The 19536-nt window shown below is 37.7% G+C and overlaps 5 protein-coding genes across 6 annotated transcripts in view; 4 read left to right on the forward strand and 1 right to left on the reverse strand.

Annotated features, from left to right (window-relative positions):
- LOC135142390 (uncharacterized) overlaps window positions 1-10802 on the forward strand; it is a 105126-nt gene extending 94324 nt beyond the window's left edge. Inside the window, exons 5-11 of the mRNA XM_064074103.1 lie at window positions 111-640; window positions 689-1077; window positions 1178-1420; window positions 7276-7449; window positions 7509-7935; window positions 8188-8591; window positions 8641-10802. Of these exons, the coding sequence (XP_063930173.1) occupies window positions 111-640; window positions 689-1077; window positions 1178-1420; window positions 7276-7449; window positions 7509-7935; window positions 8188-8591; window positions 8641-8986 (2513 nt within the window). The 3' untranslated portion in view covers window positions 8987-10802. The remainder of the gene's footprint in view (window positions 1-110; window positions 641-688; window positions 1078-1177; window positions 1421-7275; window positions 7450-7508; window positions 7936-8187; window positions 8592-8640) is intronic.
- Window positions 1-19536, reverse strand: part of LOC135142408 (origin recognition complex subunit 5-like) — a 174918-nt gene that overhangs the window by 108780 nt on the left and 46602 nt on the right. The window contains exon 1 of one of the 2 annotated variants that reach the window (XM_064074121.1): window positions 13629-13799. The exons of the other annotated variant lie outside the window; for it this stretch is intronic. The gene's annotated coding sequence lies outside the window, so the exon portion shown is untranslated. Of the gene's footprint in view, window positions 1-13628; window positions 13800-19536 lie in introns of those variants that run through there. 2 annotated transcript variants of the gene reach the window in all.
- Window positions 11329-12742, forward strand: LOC135142432 (annexin B9-like). The gene is made up of 5 exons (XM_064074148.1): window positions 11329-11429; window positions 11481-11651; window positions 11701-11905; window positions 12003-12082; window positions 12134-12742. The coding sequence occupies exons 1-5, from the start codon at window positions 11418-11420 to the stop codon at window positions 12614-12616; spliced, it is 951 nt and encodes a 316-aa protein (XP_063930218.1). The 5' UTR covers window positions 11329-11417; the 3' UTR covers window positions 12617-12742.
- Window positions 12939-15004, forward strand: LOC135142421 (KRAB-A domain-containing protein 2-like). Its single transcript, XM_064074140.1, has 4 exons — window positions 12939-13038; window positions 13092-13631; window positions 13682-13723; window positions 13794-15004. The coding sequence occupies exons 2-4, from the start codon at window positions 13620-13622 to the stop codon at window positions 14943-14945; spliced, it is 1206 nt and encodes a 401-aa protein (XP_063930210.1). The 5' UTR covers window positions 12939-13038; window positions 13092-13619; the 3' UTR covers window positions 14946-15004.
- LOC135142222 (uncharacterized) lies at window positions 15107-19260 on the forward strand. Its single transcript, XM_064073900.1, has 5 exons — window positions 15107-15336; window positions 15428-15738; window positions 15787-15966; window positions 16017-18236; window positions 18285-19260. The coding sequence occupies exons 2-5, from the start codon at window positions 15526-15528 to the stop codon at window positions 19158-19160; spliced, it is 3489 nt and encodes a 1162-aa protein (XP_063929970.1). The 5' UTR covers window positions 15107-15336; window positions 15428-15525; the 3' UTR covers window positions 19161-19260.

A 19536-nucleotide genomic window follows, 5' to 3' on the forward strand; every position in this document is an offset into this window, starting at 1 on the left:
ATCGGCGAATTTTGCAGCAATAAAGCGCCAGTTACAATAAGCCCCTGAAACAATACACTTTTTGCGGTATCTCGCTTGTGATTTATGCGTGTAATTCGTGCTCGTTATAGGTCGGCCATTCCTGAACACAACAGCACCCACTGCGGAGCCCGAGCCCGAATACTACTTGGGAGATTTAATAACGGGTACATATTGTTCCCGAATTTTCAGCGACTGTGATAGGAAGCACTGCCGTCTCCAGTCCCCCAATTTCCCGGGGGTTTACCCGCGCAATTTAACCTGTTATTACGCAGTGCGCCAGCACGAAATTCCACCGGGTAAACATGCCCTCATCATCGTACGACAACTCAAAGGCCAACTAGTTTCCATTAGAAGTCAATCCGCTCTTTACGGTACCGCCAGTACTCGCGAACTCAAAGTCTGGGACGACTGCGACGACGTCCAAGACTATGTCACCGTCTACGATGGCTACACCACCCGAGATCCGATCATCCTCAAGTTCTGCGGAGGCGGCGAATCCGTTCCTGAAGCCATATCGAGCGGACACGAGCTCCTGGTGGAGTTCTCCACGTCGCCGTATGGTACTTTCCTGTATCCTACACCGTCGCAGGCGCTCCACGGGTTCCAACTGGAAGTAGAAGTAAGTAGTAAAAATTACGAAACGAGGTAATGGAACAACTCCGTTCAGGTAAAGTTTGTGGACCAACAATCGCCGACGTACGTGAAAACAAAACGTCAATGCGAGTTCTCCCTGAGGGGAACTAACAAAGGGGTTCTCGAGAGTCCTCTACATTCCTTGCCAGCCAACACCACCTGCCTCTACCACCTCCAAGGCATCGACACGTCGATTTCCCCATCCCCCATTCCGTTCCGGCCGCTCTCCTCCCGCTTCCCAGACTGGAGACATGCCGGCATGATCCTCCCGCCTCCTCGCTACCGGGTTTGGCTCAGTATCGTCAAATTCCACGCCTCTGGCTCAAGGGACCCCCAAAAGCCCGACCAAGAGCTGTGTCGTAGCTATCTCAACGTATGGGACGGTCAACTGTGGGCCCCGTCCAACTGCAACGACCTCTTCTGGTGAGTGTTTCGTCTGAGAGTACTCTTCAAATCGGTCGCGTACACAACGTAGGCTGCATCGGCCGTATTTACGTCCCTTCCTAAATCAGATATGTTTCAGTGGCAGAGATAAATCGAAGGGCATTCCCCGAACGAGTTTATCTAGCGGCACGACGGGCGGCAAGAAAAAGAACGTGACTTTGTTGGCGCGCTACTGCAGGGAGCACGTGCCTCGGAGCTGTGACCATTCCCTCTTGGCCAACGGGACCAGATTTCCCAGGCCGTGCACTCTGGCCGAGAGCTTTCTGACCTCCGGAGACAGCCTCACGTTGGAGCTGCGACTGGCTGACTCGACGGCGCTCAGGTTATTACTTTGAATAAATTGAAGCTAACTCAAACACGGGATTTCGCGTCCTGGCTCTTTAAACAGATAGCGGTGTTCGGATAACTCGTTCGGCTTTATTTTCATCTCGAAACGCATCCGGGGTACATTTATCTAAACCAGCGGCTCTGAAGCACGGGTCGGTTAAGAGAAAGGAAGGGAGGCGAGGGATAATTGCAGATCTATTGTTTTAAATTGTAGAAACGGGTTTGAATATCTGCAAAAACAGGGTCAAGATTGATCATCCTATACTTGGCTTGCCATGAGTTTTTGAAGGTATTGAAATGAATCAAATTTTGAAGTTGATCATCATAATTTTATCCGTGGTTATTATTATATTAAGACCTTAGCCTTGCATACTAGTGTACAAAATATTCAAGTGTCTGAAAACATCAACAAAGACAGACAGCATGAGAACTCAAATAGAACTGGATAATGGGTTCTCATATTCTTCTTAATACATCAAAAATTTTGATCTAACTGGAAAACTGGCTTGTTCTTTGAACTTGTGGTATTTCAAAAAATACCACAAGTTTTTTTTCTTGGATGTTTGCTATATAAATGTTTAAGTAGCTTTGTTGGGTTCATACTTTCTTTTGACAAAATTTCTCGAGAAGCAACACTCTGAGGCTTCTTGGTAAAAACGGCGAAACCATGTTCATGTTGTCTGCCTGTCTGTCTGTAGTCTGTCTGAATTTTTATTACGCAGATTATCTCCGAAACTAGTACCTACACCGATTGTTGTCGCATTTTATATGTGCATTAGGAATATTGTGTAGATGGTAAACGCTAACCAAAATTTGGATAAACATCCCCACCACCAATAGCATGACGTCATCTCCAAAATTTACATTAATAAAAATGTTATTTCAATTTTACAAAATAAGATAGTCCTTCACATGTGGTTTATGAATGCATGTTCAATTTTTACCAGCCTACTCATCCAGATTTTTGGAAAAAATAATCAAAAATGTATAACAACATTTTAAACCTTTAAAACTGCAATTCCGAATGCTCTGAAATTTTACGAACTTTTGAAGGTTATCGTAATCACCGTAAATCGTTCATCAAAACTTATTCGTTTATCGCCTTCCAAACAATTGATGACGTTATCTCAAAATTTTGCCGAATAAATCCTCTTATAAATTTCAGAATTACTTATGCAGGGTGACTCAAAAAATGAATAACAAAGGCGTACCATGCTTCTTTACGTTTACTTTAATATTACATAGGTACATATCTTTATTTTGCCTTATAAGGATTATCACAAAAAAAAACAACGCAAAATCAAATCTTATAATGTTCCAAAAAATCTGGATTTATTTTACCATCGACCAATTTTTGGATATCACTATTTTTCGTTTTTTCAACATAATTCATTTAATGTTTCAATTTGTCGACTTCCAAATTTTGGAATTTTTCATTTTTCGTTTATTCAATTCTTCAAATTTTCGACCTCTGATTTTTCAGTTTCTCGATTTTCCAATTTTAAAATGTTTCATGGATTTCTCAATTATCCTTGATTTCCAATTTTCGTTTTTCATGATAAATTTTTTAATTTTACAATTTTGCAATTTTTCCATTTTGTGATTCGAAAAGTTGAAAAATTAAAAAATTAAATTATAGAAAAAAATTGAAAAATCGAAAAACTGAAAAACGGAAAAATTGTAAAATTGAAAAAGTGAAAAATCGAGAAATTAATTCATCTAAAAACTGGAAACAAGAAAGAACGAATCGAATCGAAAAATTGGAAAGTCAAAAACTGTAACATTGAAAGATAGGAAAATTGAAAATTTAAGTCTCAAGAAATTGAAAAATTAATAATTGAAAAATTTTGAAAATTATAATAAATATCAGATATAGTGAACCAAGAGTTATAAGGTTATATGGCCATCATAAAATCATCCCATTGTGTCGAAGTTAAGCTGTTTACAATAGAAAAGGTTTTAGGGTCGTAAATACCGTGTCCACTGCAGCTCGACCGGCTCTTGTGGTTTCGTTCAGGGGCGGCTTTCACTAAATATGAAAATCCACCACTCCACTATTTCTTTACTACCTGCAGCCGCTGAGGGTTCCGAAATAACCACTCGCTTTGAAAGCCGGCCCTGTTAAATATGAGCAAGAAATGTTTAGAAGATGATTTATTGCCAACCGGTAAGCTTAGTGCGAACCACACAAAGGGGGTATTTATTTGCGGTCAACTACTTTTATGATGGCCATATAACCTTATAGGTCTTGGTTCACTATACTTCAAATTAAAACTAGAAAAACTGCGAATCGAAAAATTGAAGAAGTGAAAAATCGAAAAATTAGAAAATGAAGAACTGAAAACTCGTGAAATTACAATTCGAAAAATTGCAAAATATAAAAGCTTAAACTTCCAAAAGTTGAAAAATCGAAAAACTGAAAAATTTTAAAATGAAAACTAGAGGAATTGCATATCATAAAATTTAAGAAACAGAAAAAAATGAAAAATTTAAAAATTGCAAATCGAAAAATAGAATAGTAAAATTAAAAAAATTATAAATAAAAAAATTAAAATCGAAACCGAAAGTTGCAAATCAAAAATTTGAAGAAATGAAAAATTAAATAATCGAAGAATGAAACGTCGAAAAATTGAAAACTGCAAATTGAAAAATTACAGAAACGAAAAATTAAAAAAAAAATCAAATTGAAAAACCACAAATTATAAAATTAAAACATTAAAACATTAAAAAATCGAATCATTTTAAAAAATAAAGAACAAACCGAAACGAAAAACTACAAATCCAAAAATTGAAAAATTCAAAATTCAAAATTCCAGAAACTCCAATCGAAAAATTGCAGAAACTAAAAATTGAAAAATTCAAAATTTGTAAAATTGAAAATCTGAAAAACTTAAACTTGAAAACTCGATTTTGAAGTTTCTCAATTTTTAATTTTTGGATTTGTTGTTTTTTGGTTTCTTCAGTTTTTCAAGTTTTTAATTTCCATTTTTAGATTTTTCAAAATTTTCATTTTATACTGTTTCGTAATTTCATTTTTAATTTTTTAGTATTAGATTGTGCAATTTTTCCATTTCTTTGATTCGAGAAGTTGAAAAAAATGAGAATTTGCAAAATCGAAAAAGTAGAGAATCGAAAAATTGCAAATTAAAGAATTGAAGACACGAAAAATTGGAACATTGAAAAACTAAAAATCGAGAAACTTAAAAAGCGAAAACATGAATTAATCAAAGAATTGGAAAGAACAAAAAACTAATCGTATCGAAAAATTGTACAATTGTAAAGACCCAAAAATTGTAAAATCGAAAAATTATAGAATCGTTAAAATTGAAAATTTAAGTCTCAAGAAAATGAAAAATTAATAATTTAAAAATTGAAAAATCGAGTAAACGAAAAGTTTTAATCCAATCCAAAAAGTGAAAAATTTTACAATGAAAAAAAAGAATCTATAAATAAAACACCGAAACGATCAATTGGAAATCGAAAAATTGAACGAATGAACAACCGAAAAATCGAAAAACTGGAAAGTAAAGAACTGAAAACTCGTGAAATTGCAAATCAAAAAATTGAATTTTTAAATGAAAATTAGAAAGAGTTGCATATCGTAAAATTTAAGGAACAAAAGAATGGAAAAATAAAAAATTGCAAACCGAAAAAATTAAAGAATCGAAACTTTAAAAAAACTTAAATTGGAAAAACAAAAAATTATAAAATCGGAACACTGAGATATGGAAAAATTGTATAAATAAAAGAAATAAAAACCGAAACCGAAAGTTGCAAATCGGAAATTTGAAGAAATGAAAAGTTAAATAATCGAAGACCGAAAAATAAAAAATTGAAAACTCCAGAAACTTTAAATCGAAAATTTGAAAAACTGCAAATCGAAAAATTAAAGAAAGGAAAAATTAAACAAATTAAAATCGAAAAAGCAAAAAATTATAAAATCGAAACATCAAAAAATCGAATAAATAAAGAAAAAAAACCGAAAATTGCAAATTCAAAAATTGAAACATTAAAAATCGAAAAATTGCAAAATTTAAAAATTGTAAAAATTCAAGATTTGTTAAATTGAAAAACCGAAAAATTTATACTTGAACACTCGATTTTAAAGTTCCTCAGTTTTTAAATTTTGGATTTTTAAATTTTTCGTTTCTTCAATTTTTCAAGTTCTTAATTTCCAATTTTTAGATTTTTTAAAAATTTTCATTTTATGCTTTTTCGTAATTTCATTTTTGATTTGAAAAGTGGAACAATGAAAAAGTAAAAATCGAGAAATTTAAAAATCGAAAAAATTAATTAATCAAAGTATTGGAAAGAAGAAAAAACGAAGCGTCTCGATAAATTGTACATTTGTAAAAAATCCAAAAATTGGAAAATCGGAAAATTAAAGAATCGTCAAAATCGTAAAGTCCAAAAACTGTAACATTGAAAGATCGAAAAAGTGAACAATTAAATATCGGAAAATTGAAAAATCAAATAAATGAAAAAGTTTTAAAATTTAATTAAAAAAATGGAAAAATTCTTAAATCGTAAAATTGAAAAAGTGAATCATTTTAAAAATCATAATTATTATTATATATTTAAAACGAAAACTAGAAAAATTACAATTCAAATATTGAAGAAACGAAAAGTTGAAAAATCGAGAAATTGACAACTGAGAAATTGACAACTGAAAAATTGAAAAACCCAAAAATTGAAAAATTTCAAATTAAAAAAAATATATTAAATCAGGAAAACCGAATAATTGAAACAATAAAGAAAATAAAAACCGATACGAAAAATTTCAACTGGAATAATTGAACAAATGAAAAATGGAAAAATCGAAAAATTGAAAACTCGTGAAATTGCACATTGAAAAATTGCCAGATCTAAAAATTAAAACATTCAAAAGTTGCTAAATCAAAAAACTGAAATATTTAAAAATGAAAACTTGATGGGCTACATATTGTAAAATTGAAGAAACAAAAGAAAATTAACAGTTGAAAAATTGCAAATTGAAAAATTGACGAAACGAAAAATTAAAAAATTAAAAATTAAATAGAAACTCGTGAAATTTTACATTAAAAAATTGCAAAATCTAAAAACTGAAAAATTCCAAAGTTGGAAAATTGAAAAAGTGACAAACTGAAGAAACAAAATCAAATGAAAAATTGAAAAATTCAAGTCAAACAAGCTGCGAGAGTATTATTCACTGGTTTTGACTTTGTATAGGTGATCAGAAAACAAAAATCGCAAAAAATGTTTTATAATTTTTCAAAAAAGCGGGATTTATTTGACTGCACTTCAGGGGCGAGGAAAGTTCTGTCGAAATGACCTTCAACTATATGTTTCCTTTTTAACTTTGTCGCTTCCAGATGTAGATGATCTTTTTAAAAATTGTTCATATTTAACAAAATCATATAATCCTTTTCCGATATCTCCTTATACCCTTGAATTGATGTTGGAGTAGTATCTTTTAGCTCTTAATTCTTCTCTTCGATTTTTTCCAGTCCCTTGATGTCTTTCGTTTCGGTCCTCTTTTGTCCTCGTTTTTCTCCACTCTGTCGTATTTACTCATTCCAAGTTTTCATCGGCTTGCGAGTTGCTGTTTTAATATGGAGTTAAGCATGACAGGAGGTTGCCAATAAAGTTCTTGCCAGAAGGGACGGTCCCCTTTGAAAAAAGTTTGTGAACCACTGAACTCAACGCAGGAAAAACCCGGGGCCGCATTTTAAGAATAACGTTCCCCTTTTATCTCTCTGATCTAATTATTATCGCCGCTCGCCTCTCAAAGTTCGCCCTTAACTCGGCTTATAAAACATTACGTAAAAGCAAGAAAAGTTTGTTCAGCTGGTATTGTTATTGTTTTTTCAGACCCGTGCAGTTCCGTGCACTGTACGAGTTCGTGGATTTACATCTCGACGGCGAACCTTTCGGCCCCGATGTTTGTTCGAGACGCTTCACCAGCGCCACTCAGGAGTCATCCCAGAAATTCAGGTCTCCGAGAGATATATTTCTCTACGGAAGGGGTGGAGCGAAGAACATAAGGTAAAACGCGATGTTTTTCCGCCATAAATCACCTCAACCGGACCGCCGGATGTTTTCAGTTGCGTGTACCGCTTCGAAGCCCAAAAAGACGAGCGCATCAAGATAACGATAACCCAGATGACGATTAAGAACCGCGACTGCAGGACGAAAGTGAGCAAGGACACGGATCGACTGGAGTGCGTCGGAAACGCGACGGCAGCGGTGCGTCTGTACGAAATTCCTTGGGCCGACGTACCCGGAGTTCCGAGGGACTGCCTCTGCTCGCTCGACAAGGATAAACTCATGCCGTTCACTTACGTCTCTACGTCTAACGTAGTCGAATTGCGTTTCGACGTGACCGGCATGAACGCTTCGGACGATTTTACTACTTTGTCGTTCGAAGGCACGTGGAAGCTGATACAGACTCCGATCTGCCCGAGTAATTTGCGGATGCACGGGCCCAGCGGAGAAGTGCTCTTGAACTACCCGAACAAATCACCAAAGGAAGTAAGTAGAAACCATTCCGGCCAAACGATCCGTCGTTAACGGTCCGCGTTTGACGCTCTCGTTCACGCAAAACGATAAAAATCGTCCGAACTCTCAATTAACCCTTCGGTTCCATTAAAATCGCGAAAGTTTTTATCGGCGAACCTCGCCACCTCTCGAATGGGGCGAGCGTTCGTCGTTTTTGCATTCGGATTTAATCTGTTCCATTTAACCAACCGATTCGCTCCTGAACATCATTTCCTGAATTTCCAGACCAACTGCGAGAACAGCCCTCGTGTGATAATTCCATCGCCAAACAAGTATCTCTACGTGAAGATCAGCGGGGTGATAATGAAACACTCGAGCCGCCTCGGAGACGGCAGCTCCCGGAGCGTCACCCCCGTGAGATGCGGAACTTCTAATCGGATTAAGGTGCACACGGCCCTCTATTCAGCCCTCATATGTCCGTACAGCTCTTCGTCCCGGAACAACCTCGTCGAGGTTTTCTCCGAGGGCTGGAACGTCGGCAAAGTCGACGGTCACTCCATCGGGAATCTAGCGCTCGACAAGATCGAAATCGACCGTCTAGGCAAAGAGCTGCCGCGATCCATCGTCGTCGAGTTCATCGGGAAGGAAGAAGCGTCCTACTCGGTCATGTGGCTCGAACTAGGGAGAAGGTAACCGCATCCGATTGTTCTGACCCTATCCCGACCATTATTCTTCCAGACGGGACGTTCCTCCCAACGGGATGGGACTGTTCCTGCTCAAGCCCGACGACTGTCAATACCGCTGCCCGGAGCTGGACGCGTGCATCAATGCCACGGTGTGGTGTGACGGCACCGAGGACTGTCCCTCGGGGATCGACGAGGCTCTCACTCACTGTTCCATGATCCTGCAGCTGCCCCCGCTCTACCTCTTCCTGGGGGCCTGCGGGATCCTCGTTTCGAGCTTCGCCACTTGTTTGGCCGTTTGGAAGACTTGCAGGAGGAGGCCGCGGTCGATATTGCAGACGCGCTTGAAGAGTCTTTCCTCAGACACTGCCATTATCGACGAAAAGGGAGTGATTTGCTGACACAGCGACAATTCTGTGCGTTACGTCGAGGTCGACAGGGTGACGACGGTGTGACGGTCACACTTCGGAAGCGACGTAACGTGCAGAATTGGTAGTAAACAGACTTTTATACATTTCGTAATTTAGAAACGGACCAAGCAAATAAGCGAATTTTTAGCGTTGTGATTTTGATAGGCGTACCTGTTAGGGGATCAGGAGCTTTCAATTTTTCATTCGGTTTCGTCAAGAAAGTTAGACACAGAATGTTCAAATCCGAATCGTTCAAAACGGCGAACTTTAATATCGTAAACTGGCCACCGATTAAAGTGTGTCGTAAAAAGGGTTCCAACAAACTCGCAAAGTAATGGATTGTAATAAAGCAAACTCGTGCACTTCCAAACCCGCTCACAAAGAGTCGTCACATCTTCGGAAACACATATTCCAACAAATGTCTCAATATGCAATAACTTTAAAAATAATATCGCCAACCGGTTAGCCAATCGAACGCGTTTATAGCTGGATTAGCCGATATTTCACCGGTTCGTTTTTGCATATTTTCCTTTCGAATGAGTTGTTTCAGGGTGGTTTGTAATTGAACGGTTTGTTGGTGTTTCGGTTGCTTGGAAAGAGTTCTATTTTTATAGGAGTTTGTTATTTACCCCTTCTTTATGTGCACGTTTTTGTCGATAAAAGTTTTCATTCATGGACACTTTAAAGAAGCAACGGTTTGACGCTGAACATTCTATCGATTTATGGATTTGGGAGTGAAAATTCTGCGACTTTAACGCGCTTTCGCGGACGAAACGACTTTCGATTTAAATTCGAGCAGTGAATAATTTTTTAAGAGCATTCGTTAAAGACACACGTTTTCAAACTTATTTTGATAAAAGTTACAGGAACAAGTGTACATAGTGGCGAGAAAATCGATCTGGGGGACTTTTTTCTCGCGTGGCACTGTACGACGAGTACAATGACTGATGACACGTTTTGTACATACTTAGAAGAATCAAAAATTAGCGAATTTCACGATTTGTTAGGTAATAAAAGCGCGCTGAAGTTACACCGTGACGAAATCCTTTAATTTTTTATCTCGCGTTGCGTTGCGTGAGTGCCGAGTTTCATTACGAACGCATTAAATTTTCACGGAATTCACACAAAAACCTGCCATTGAATCACATTGTGAGAGTTCGATTTGTCGTCGCATAAATATTAAAAGGAGGAATCTCGAGATTGCAACCCTTCCGGTGAAACTTGAAAGGAGCCGGGTGGAAACTTCGATGTAACTCCGGCGGCGCAGAAATATTTTCAGCTGAAAATAATTACGAAAATGCATATCAAATATGCTGACAATGCTTAAAGTTACACTGCCATAACTGTGGCGCGAATATTTTGTTGGTTTGGTCGATTCGAGAGACTAGAGTAGATCGCACAAGCTAACAAAATCCATATCAAAATTTTTACACCAATGATGTCAGTTCGTTTATCATTGAGGCCCTTTCTACCGATTTTGTTGTCTCTTGAAACATTTACTAAAATAAAAAAAATACTAAAAATTTTATCCTGTAGCGTTGTTGAGAGTTGAAATAGACGAGAAGGATCCTAGTGACATCGTTTTTCATTGTACATAAATCCCATAATAAGAGGAACTTTTGAATACGTATATGGAGCTATTTTAAGTGGTAGCACAAGTTGGTCAGGTGAACTGACAATAACGTAGCTGATTTTAAGTAACAATAAACCTAGAACGAAATTTTGTTACAAAGTAAGAAGAGAATGTTATATGAGAGTGTGTTGTGACTGTTAAAAATCTACATTATAGAGAAATAAACTATTTTAAAAAAAGGACCACTGTCGACTTATTTCTTCACCAACCATTTCATCTCACTGTCTTTTATCTAGTTTAACCGCCATTAAAAAAATGTATCAGGTTTTCGTTGCAGAACGTTTTTGTTCATTTGTGATAAGTGCTTTTACTGTTATTAAGGGCAGAAAAAAATTGGAAATAAATTTCGTTAATATTTTATGCTATAATCTGACGTCTTCTAAATCGTTCACCCTGTAAGTTAATATTTATTGTCGTGGCAGAAAGTCAATTTAGAAGCGCCAAATTGAAACCTATCGCAGTTCTTTCATTTCCCCTGACGTTGAACGACGTCCTCGCAACCTAATTAAAATGAGGAAAAATGAGACAAAGAAAGCCCGCATTCTAAAAGCGCAACACTTATCTGAAGCACCATAAATTCTCGTCTTTTTTCCACAAACTGACCAACTCAGAGTGCAAATAACCATAGCGCACGTCAAATAGCAGGAACTGGTTTTGAATCATCATCAGCACTAAAAATAGGTCCCGCTATCGCGCAAGCGCTCGCTCTCTCTTTAACTATTTCTATTCCACAACAGTAATCGCTCCGAGGTTGTTCGGCTGCCACTGAAAGATCCGAGTGTTCTCAAGATGACCGGCACTGTAAGTACTTCACCTTTTCATCTTTAATCAAACAAATCTAAATTCCTGCAGCCGACAGTTCATCCTGACCCCAATTTCAACGACGAAGAAGACGCTGCAGCCCTAAAACAGGCATTTAAAGGATTCGGGTCAGACGAAGATGCAATTATCCAGATCATCACGAACAGAAGTAACGAGCAACGCCAGCAAATCGCTGCCAGGTTCAAAACGATGTACGGAAAAGTGAGTTTCACGAACACGTAAAACCGTTAGAACCCTTAATTGTTTCTAGGACTTGATTAAAGAGTTGAAGAGTGAACTTAGGGGGAACTTTGAAGACGTTATCGTCGCCCTAATGACTGAACCGATCGAATTCCAAGCCAAGCAGCTCCACAAGGCCATCAGCGGGCTGGGTACCGACGAGGGTACGATCGTGGAGATCCTCAGCATCCACAATAACGACGACGTCGTCAAGATCTCTCAGGAGTACGAAGGACGTGAGTTGCCTTCCGCATTTAATTACTCTCATTTGACGTCAATTACGACCTCTTGAATAATACATAGTTCCAACTCTCTGACGCGCTCTTTTTTCAGTCTACCAGCAGTCTCTGGAGAAAGACATCAAAGGCGACACGTCTGGGACGGTCAAAAGACTGCTTGTCTCCCTTTCGACGGTAGGATGGGCATTTGGGTCAATACAGTTTTTCCCACGCGTTTCTTTTCAGGGTCATCGCGACGAATCCGAGACGATCGATCAGGAGAAAGCCTTTCACGATGCCCAGACGCTGTTGAGGGCCGGGGAGCTCATCGAAGGTACCGACGAATCGGCGTTTAATCAAGTCCTGTGCCAAAGAAACCGGTCTCAATTGAGGGTGATTTTTGAAGAATACGAAAAAATCACCGGACATCCCTTCGAAACAGCGATAGAGAATGAGTTCTCGCTCACGTCTAAAGAATCTCTTCTGGCTTTGGTGCATGCAATAAGAGACAGGACGGATTATTTGGCGACACGTTTACATGACAGCATGGCAGGAATGGGGACCGACGATCACACCCTCATCAGGATAGTGGTCGCCAGATCGGAAATCGACTTGGCGGATATTAAAGAAGTTTTCCAGAATAAATATGGAAAAACTTTGGCCGAGTTCATCCAAGACGATTGTTCCGGCGACTACAAGAAGTGTCTATTGTCTGTAGTCGATAGTTAGAAAATTTGTAGAAAGTAGAGCGATTGAATTGTTTGGGGATTCGAAAATCTGGCTTTATATTTGTACTCAAATGAATCTGTTAACTATCCAGTATTTTTGCAGTTATTAAATTATAATTGTAACAAACGCTTGTCGTTATTAAATGTTCTCCAATGAAAGCTATTACTCAACGTCCTGTCGGCAACGAAAAAATCAAGGACAGCTGATAGATAAGACAACCACAAGTGCGAATTACATATCTGAGCAATTTAATTGCACTTTTGTAACAGGAATTTATCTTTTGAGCTGTAAAACAAACAGACGACAATGACTTGACGTTACTCACTTTAATTGAGTCGTTGAGATGGAAAGAGGTTGAAACTATTAGCAAAAGCATGTAAACAGGTTAAAGTAAACATAGATAAAAACAATAAATTGCAAACGTAAGTACTTTATAATTATTTATGCACACCGACGTTTTTAACGTAAAATTTAGTAAAACAATGGGTCGTTACAGAAATAACGTTTTCTGTCTCTTTCTTCTTATTCACCATAAAACAAAATCGTGATAGAGGTCGTGAAGTTGCAATAAAACACGAGATGTTTAATAAAAACATCACTTCTGAACAGAGAATTCTTGTCAATATCAGGAGACCTAACAATTTTGTACAAAGTAAGTATAATAAAAATAGTGTCATGGTGGTATTATCTACTCAAATTCTCAACGTCCGCCTGATAAATGGTGAAGCCATATTTGTTAATTTGTCGTTAAATCTGGGGGTTCCGCAAGGTGTAGTCTTGTAATACATAATATCGAACGAATGTGTAAACGACTAAACGGAATCTTTGAGGGAAAAAAAAGTTCAAGAAACATGAATTTAAAAAGCAACCGCTACAAACAGCGTTAACAATGTATTGTTGGTTGCCTACACCCCATATCGATTTTAGAAAGTACAGTAAAATAAGCGACGCCGCAAGCGGGATCTATTTCTTTGTAATCCCTATGTAAATTAACATACAAAACATGACTTACCAGGTAATTACACTTCACTTTCACTTTCCGCCTATAATTTCTCTTTATTTAAGCCTCAAGCTGCCGATCCGACGCCAGACGCAGACAAATTGGCGGTAAAAACCTCAAAAACAACTTCCCGAAAGTAAGGTTATGTTCACAATCATTAACACTCTTTTATCGTAGACAATGGGGGAAGCCTTCAGAGCCAAACTCAAAGACGACAGATCTTCCGTGAATCGTCTCAGAACTGCGCTTTCTCAACGTCAATACAACGTTCTTATGTCTAAAGTACTAGTAACAAAATTAAACAAATCACACAGATCAGCACAGGATCTTCTACTATTAGAAAAATACGACGTGACCAACAGCGAACCTAAAAGACTCATTGTTCCCTCAACGAACCCCACAAAACCGGTATTTTACGTACACGACGACGAACTTTTCCAGGTTTTTTTAAGTGCACACCTGTCCACTGATCACGGAAATCGCGACAAGATGATGAAACTCCTCAAAAAACAATTTAAGAACGTGACATACAAAGACATCACAATTTTTCTAAGTGTGTGCCAGGAATGTATCACGAAAAAACAAGAACAACCAACTGAAATAGACAAAAGATCTGCTCAATTCAATAATCAGTGTTATGTTGACTTCATTGACTATGAATTTTCGCCTGATGGCAGTTTTAAATATATTTTGGTTTACAGAGAAATGTATACGAAGTTTTCCATATTAAAACCGCTAAATTCAACCCGGCCGGAAGAAGTCGCTACCAATTTGATTAACATTTTTGGGATTTTAGGCCCGCCCGCGTTTCTCCAGTCCAGTTGTGGAACCAAATTCGTTGAAAAACTTATCGATATTTTGAAAATATTGTGGCCTAGTTTGGAAATTGGCAACATGAAGACGGAAGTCACGGATTCTTTTGTGCAAGACATTGAGAGTTTGGTAACGAGTTGGATGCGATGTAACAAAAAGTCGAAATGGAGTGAGGGAATCCGGTTTGTGCAGCTGAAATGTAACACTATTTTTAATGAAGAAATTAACATGACACCGTATGAGGCGCTATTTAAGCATAAGGTCAAAGTGGGTTCTAGTAGAGCGAAGGATGACGGTGACGAGGAGAACGAAGAAATGGCAGTTGTGTGTAAAGAGGAGACCATAAATGATGATGATAACGAAAACAATGACATCGATGATGGAGAAAATGTAGAAATGAACGAAATTATGGAAATAAGTAAAACGGAACCGAAAACGATCTGCGGAGACTGTGGGACGGAATTAAGTGATGAAGACGTTGAGTGTAACCATTGTAAAAGTAAAGAATTGACATGATTGCCCTATTGTTGCATTTATAACTATTGAAAAAAATAAATAAATAAAAGTTTGATGTCCTTGAAGACTTTAATTTTGAACATTTCGTATTTAAAAAAAACTTGTTAGTAACAACGTGGTTGCTATCCAAAACTTTCGCTTTTGCGCATGCGTAGTGTAAACCACAAAACAATCAGCTGTTCGCTGTTAGTAACCCGCAATGTCTTTGAATTTAAGTGTACATTAATTTTCTAAACAGTGCGAGTAGCTCAACATAACCTATTTCTTCCTATGTGTACGTCTATTGTAGTACATTCCAAAACAAACACACCAGTGATCATTCCAAATCAACCACCAACAATAAATATTTTTGTGTTTACTTTAAATTTGAATTTGATGGACAAAACGAAAGGTAAGTCGTAATGTGCCGCACACTTGTTCTCTATTCCTAAAAAAGAACATTTATTTCCAAGAACATAACCTCAAATGTCATTTGTCGCCAGATTTCCTGCGTGAGCAAAACAAGGATGAAAACAAATTGATCCGCTTGCTTTGTCTATCTCATTGATCCCGTTGCTTTTTTTAATCGCGTTCGAGCAAAATGGGCCGAAAATGTGTAGTCCCAAAATGCAAAAGTGGCTTAAAATCGTGCTTAGAAAAAGTGAGTTTGTTTTCAATTCCAAAAAATAAACTGGAAATATGGCAAAAGGCGCTACCGACGAAGGGACGACAATTGACGTACCGAGACTGCGTTTGCATGAAACATTTTCGGGAATCAGATATCATCAGAGAGGTGAAAACAGACGTATTTACGGTAAATGAAACACTAAAAAGTAAAAAAAAATTGTATCTTACATTGTAGTACCAACTTCAAGTACCGAAATTAGCGCCAAATGCCATTCCGTGCAAATTCCCTATCTTATCCAACTACCAACTGCGACCCCGTTCTCAAGGTAAATGTATCAGTAAAAAAGAAAAACAACCAGACGCAGTGTCAACAAAAGCGAACAAAAAGCCAGCTGTCAATGCGAAACCAAAACGAGTAAGAAAATTAGACACAAAAAGTTACGTTTTTATACAACTTCTTTGCAGGGGATGACCCCAGAACAAGCCTTCAAATGGAAACTCCAAAACCTGCGCCTTCTCCACAAAGACCCCCGGAATCTAACCCAGGAAAAATACAACCATTTAATTCGCTCGGTAACAACAGCAAACCCCAAAACCTGCTCCCCACCAAAAAACTACAATGTGAAAATCGTCAACGGCGTCCAAAAACTAGTAACAGCGGATAGAATCCTTTTTTATATCCACGACGACGAGCTCTTTAAAGTTCTGTACAACACGCATATCAAACTCGAACACGCCACTACTTGCACAATGATGACAGAGCTGAAAAAAACCTACACAAATATTGTCCGTAGGGACGTAGCTATTTTTAGAAAGTCGTGTCCCATTTGCAAGCGAAAATCTCAATGGATACCAAGACCTTCTAGAAAAAAGAAACCTGAAAGAGAGACGATAGTCTATAGTGACTTAAGTCGAAGATGCTCTGTAAATATCTTAAATTATGACGGCACGTCCGTGATGATATACCAAAATAAAGAGACTAAATTCTGTTTACTTAGCTGTTTACAAAGTGATACGCCTGAAGAAGTGGCGCAAAATTTGGTAGATGCTTTTACAATTGTGGGAGTTTCGGAGGAAATCGAATCAAGTATTGGGAGTCAGTTTTGGCGGGACGTGGCCACTGAACTGAAAAATATATGGACAGATTTTAAACTTAGGCATTTCATGAAAACAGAACCTGCAATTATTGGCGATGTTCACAGGACAATCAATGAGTGGATGGAAAATAATTCAACAAAATGGGTTGAAAATTTGCACATAATTCAGCTTCAACTAAATCGAGAACTTAATGATGATATTGAAACAACCCCCTATGATGCCATTTATGGGTTAAGTGAACCACAGAGTCAAGATGGCGAAAATGAAGAAAATCGTCCTGATATCATTTTCGTGTCTGAATCTACAGTGGAAGATACTATTAAAATCGAAGAAGATCAAATTGTAGAAGAGTTTGAACAGAAAGTTGAAGACGCTAAAGATCCACTTGCTCAAGATGAACAACTGACATTTAACCCCGGTGAACCTGTACCTGAACAAAATGCAATCAAAATCGAGGTTGTGGAAGACGATACAAACCCGAGCGGAATCTGTATGGGATGTGGTACAACTTCCCTTGAGTCAAAAGAATGTCGTAACTGTTTGAAAAAAAGAATCGTGAAAAATCTTCTACCGCAATGTTATACCAATTGGAAGGATGTCAACAACTTAGAAGAGTACTTTACGACGAAACTAAATTTAAGTAGGCAAACTTACCACAGTAGTCGAACACTGACGAAACAGGAGTACGACGAACTAGTTATAGCTGTAGAAGAAGGTAAAAACTATCATATTTTGCTAAACTATCAAGTGATAGAACGGGAGGGAATAAAAAGATTAGTAAAAACAGAAATGAGAGAACACACCGTTAAACATTACGTTCACGATGATGAGTTATTCTATGTCTTCCACTACACCCACATTAATTTAAAACACGCCTGGCGTGAAAGAATGGCTTCTGAATTAAAAAAGCGATTCGCCAATATTGTTACAAGAGATATCATGACGTATCTAAATGCATGTACGCAATGTCAACGAAAACGTCTCTACAATAAATCTGACCGTGAACCGCTTATATATAGTAATATTAGTGCACATTGTTCTATTAATTTTATAGATTACCACTTACGTTCAGACGGTGGTTACAAATACGTCCTAGTCTATCAAAACCATCTGACGAAATTCTACATGTTGAAAGCTCTCTTCTCTTTGAAACCGGCAGAAGTAGCGTATAATTTGATCGACATATTTACTTTCGTTGGAGTTCCTACTACCATCGGATCAAAGGAAGATTGGACACTAATCGAGGACATTATCAGACAGCTAAAATTTGTATGGGAAGACTTAGAAGTTGAACACTTGAAAAATGACGCGTATGAAGGCACTCGTGTCATAGATGAAGACATCAGAACTTGGTTGGAAGAAAATAAGACAGTGCGATGGACTAAAGGACTCCGGTTCGTTCAGTTGGCCAGAAACCAGGAATATCATTCTGATATCGAAGGAGCACCTTATGATGCACTTTTTGGTGTAACGAACACCCCTGATGATGACTGTGAAAGCGAGGAGTACATGGATACTAAGAATAGTACTCTTCAACTACTAACAGAACTCTTCCCGTCACTACACAAAAAATTTCCTCCATTAAAGGTGAGTATTAACTATACACAAGCACATCAAAATTACATATCATTCCAGGATAACGTGTTAGAAGAACTGTTCTTGTCGAAACTTAAAGAAAATAGAAGTTCTTCCTCGACTAACTACTTATCTAAGCAAAACTACTACGAGCTATTGTATCAAGTGACAGCGGCCAAAGTGACCAAGCAAACCGACATACTCAAAAAATATGGGGCAATTTTCTTCGAAGGTGCTGAACGTTTGATCTTGCCTTCAGCTCAAGGAGAAATGATGTTATACGTCCACGATGACGACCTATTCACCATTCTTCACTATGTTCACACGGGATTGCAGCACATGGGAACTAAAAAAATGAACGAATATCTTAAAAGTCGTTTCGTCAATATATCTCCGGGTGACATTTGGACCTACTGCCAACTGTGTCCCGTCTGTATGAAAAGAGTTAGGCACAAACTAAAATCAGATCATATGGCTTGCAGTTTGATGAGTTCCAAATGTTCAATTGATATAATCAACTTCTATTTTTGTCCCGACAACGAGTTCAAATACATTATGGTCTATCAAAACAACCTCACGAGGTTTTGTGTGTTTAAACCGATGAAAACGAGAACTCCTGAAGAAGTTGCTGATAATGTAGTCGATGTTTTAACGTTGATGGGTACTTGTAAGGTCATACAATCTCGAGAAGGAGCCGAGTTTGTGCAAAAAATGATCAGGCTGATACAAAACGTTTGGGTTGATTTTAGTGCCAAGTATGGAGGAATTGGCACCTGCGCTGTCGATGATATAGGCGATGAAATAAAAAGTTGGATAGTGGTTCATGATTCGTCGGAATGGAGTAAAATTTTACCTTCTGTTCAGTTGGCGTGGAATAAAAGTATTCAACAAAGTAGGGGAAGGACACCATATGAAGACACTTTTCAATTAATTTGAGTACGGCAGTGTTTTTGCTAAGAAGTCGAATTTTTCTAAAATTATGTTTAGTTATGTTTCCTGGTGAATGATATTCACAAAATAAAACTATTTCCGAGGATTTAGAGGTATTATTCTGTGATAAAATTAAAAACTCGTTACGATAAAAATACATCAGCTGGACGGTCGTCCGAACAATTTTATTTTTGTAAATGCGGCAATCCACTCAAAAAAATTGTAATTGTACGGACCCATATTACATTATTAGCTCCATAACACCGTAATGATTCTCCAGATTATTTATTAAACTCATATGTCTGTACTAAATCCTAAATTTAAAGTCTACAATTCTTTAAAAAATTTGAGAACACACTCAGAAGATCCGCTTCAAAACTTC

This window comes from Zophobas morio, unplaced genomic scaffold (assembly GCF_036711695.1).
Source record: "Zophobas morio isolate AGI-343-1 ecotype UQ-CSIRO unplaced genomic scaffold, CSIRO_AGI_Zmor_V1 ptg000004l, whole genome shotgun sequence".
NCBI classification, from domain to species: domain Eukaryota; kingdom Metazoa; phylum Arthropoda; class Insecta; order Coleoptera; family Tenebrionidae; genus Zophobas; species Zophobas morio.

Bases quoted from the DNA above. Each gene is read 5' to 3' on its own strand.
- LOC135142432 (XM_064074148.1), top strand. The intron at 11,652-11,700 runs GTGAGTTTCACG...AATTGTTTCTAG, and splicing joins TCAAAACGATGTACGGAAAA to GACTTGATTAAAGAGTTGAA. The intron at 12,083-12,133 runs GTAGGATGGGCA...GTTTCTTTTCAG, and splicing joins TGCTTGTCTCCCTTTCGACG to GGTCATCGCGACGAATCCGA.
- LOC135142421 (XM_064074140.1), top strand. The intron at 13,724-13,793 runs GTAAAAACCTCA...CTTTTATCGTAG, and splicing joins CAGACGCAGACAAATTGGCG to ACAATGGGGGAAGCCTTCAG.
- LOC135142222 (XM_064073900.1), top strand. From the start codon at position 15,526: ATGGGCCGAAAATGTGTAGTCCCAAAATGCAAAAGTGGCTTAAAATCG. The intron at 15,739-15,786 runs GTAAATGAAACA...CTTACATTGTAG, and splicing joins TGAAAACAGACGTATTTACG to TACCAACTTCAAGTACCGAA. The intron at 18,237-18,284 runs GTGAGTATTAAC...ATATCATTCCAG, and splicing joins AAAAATTTCCTCCATTAAAG to GATAACGTGTTAGAAGAACT.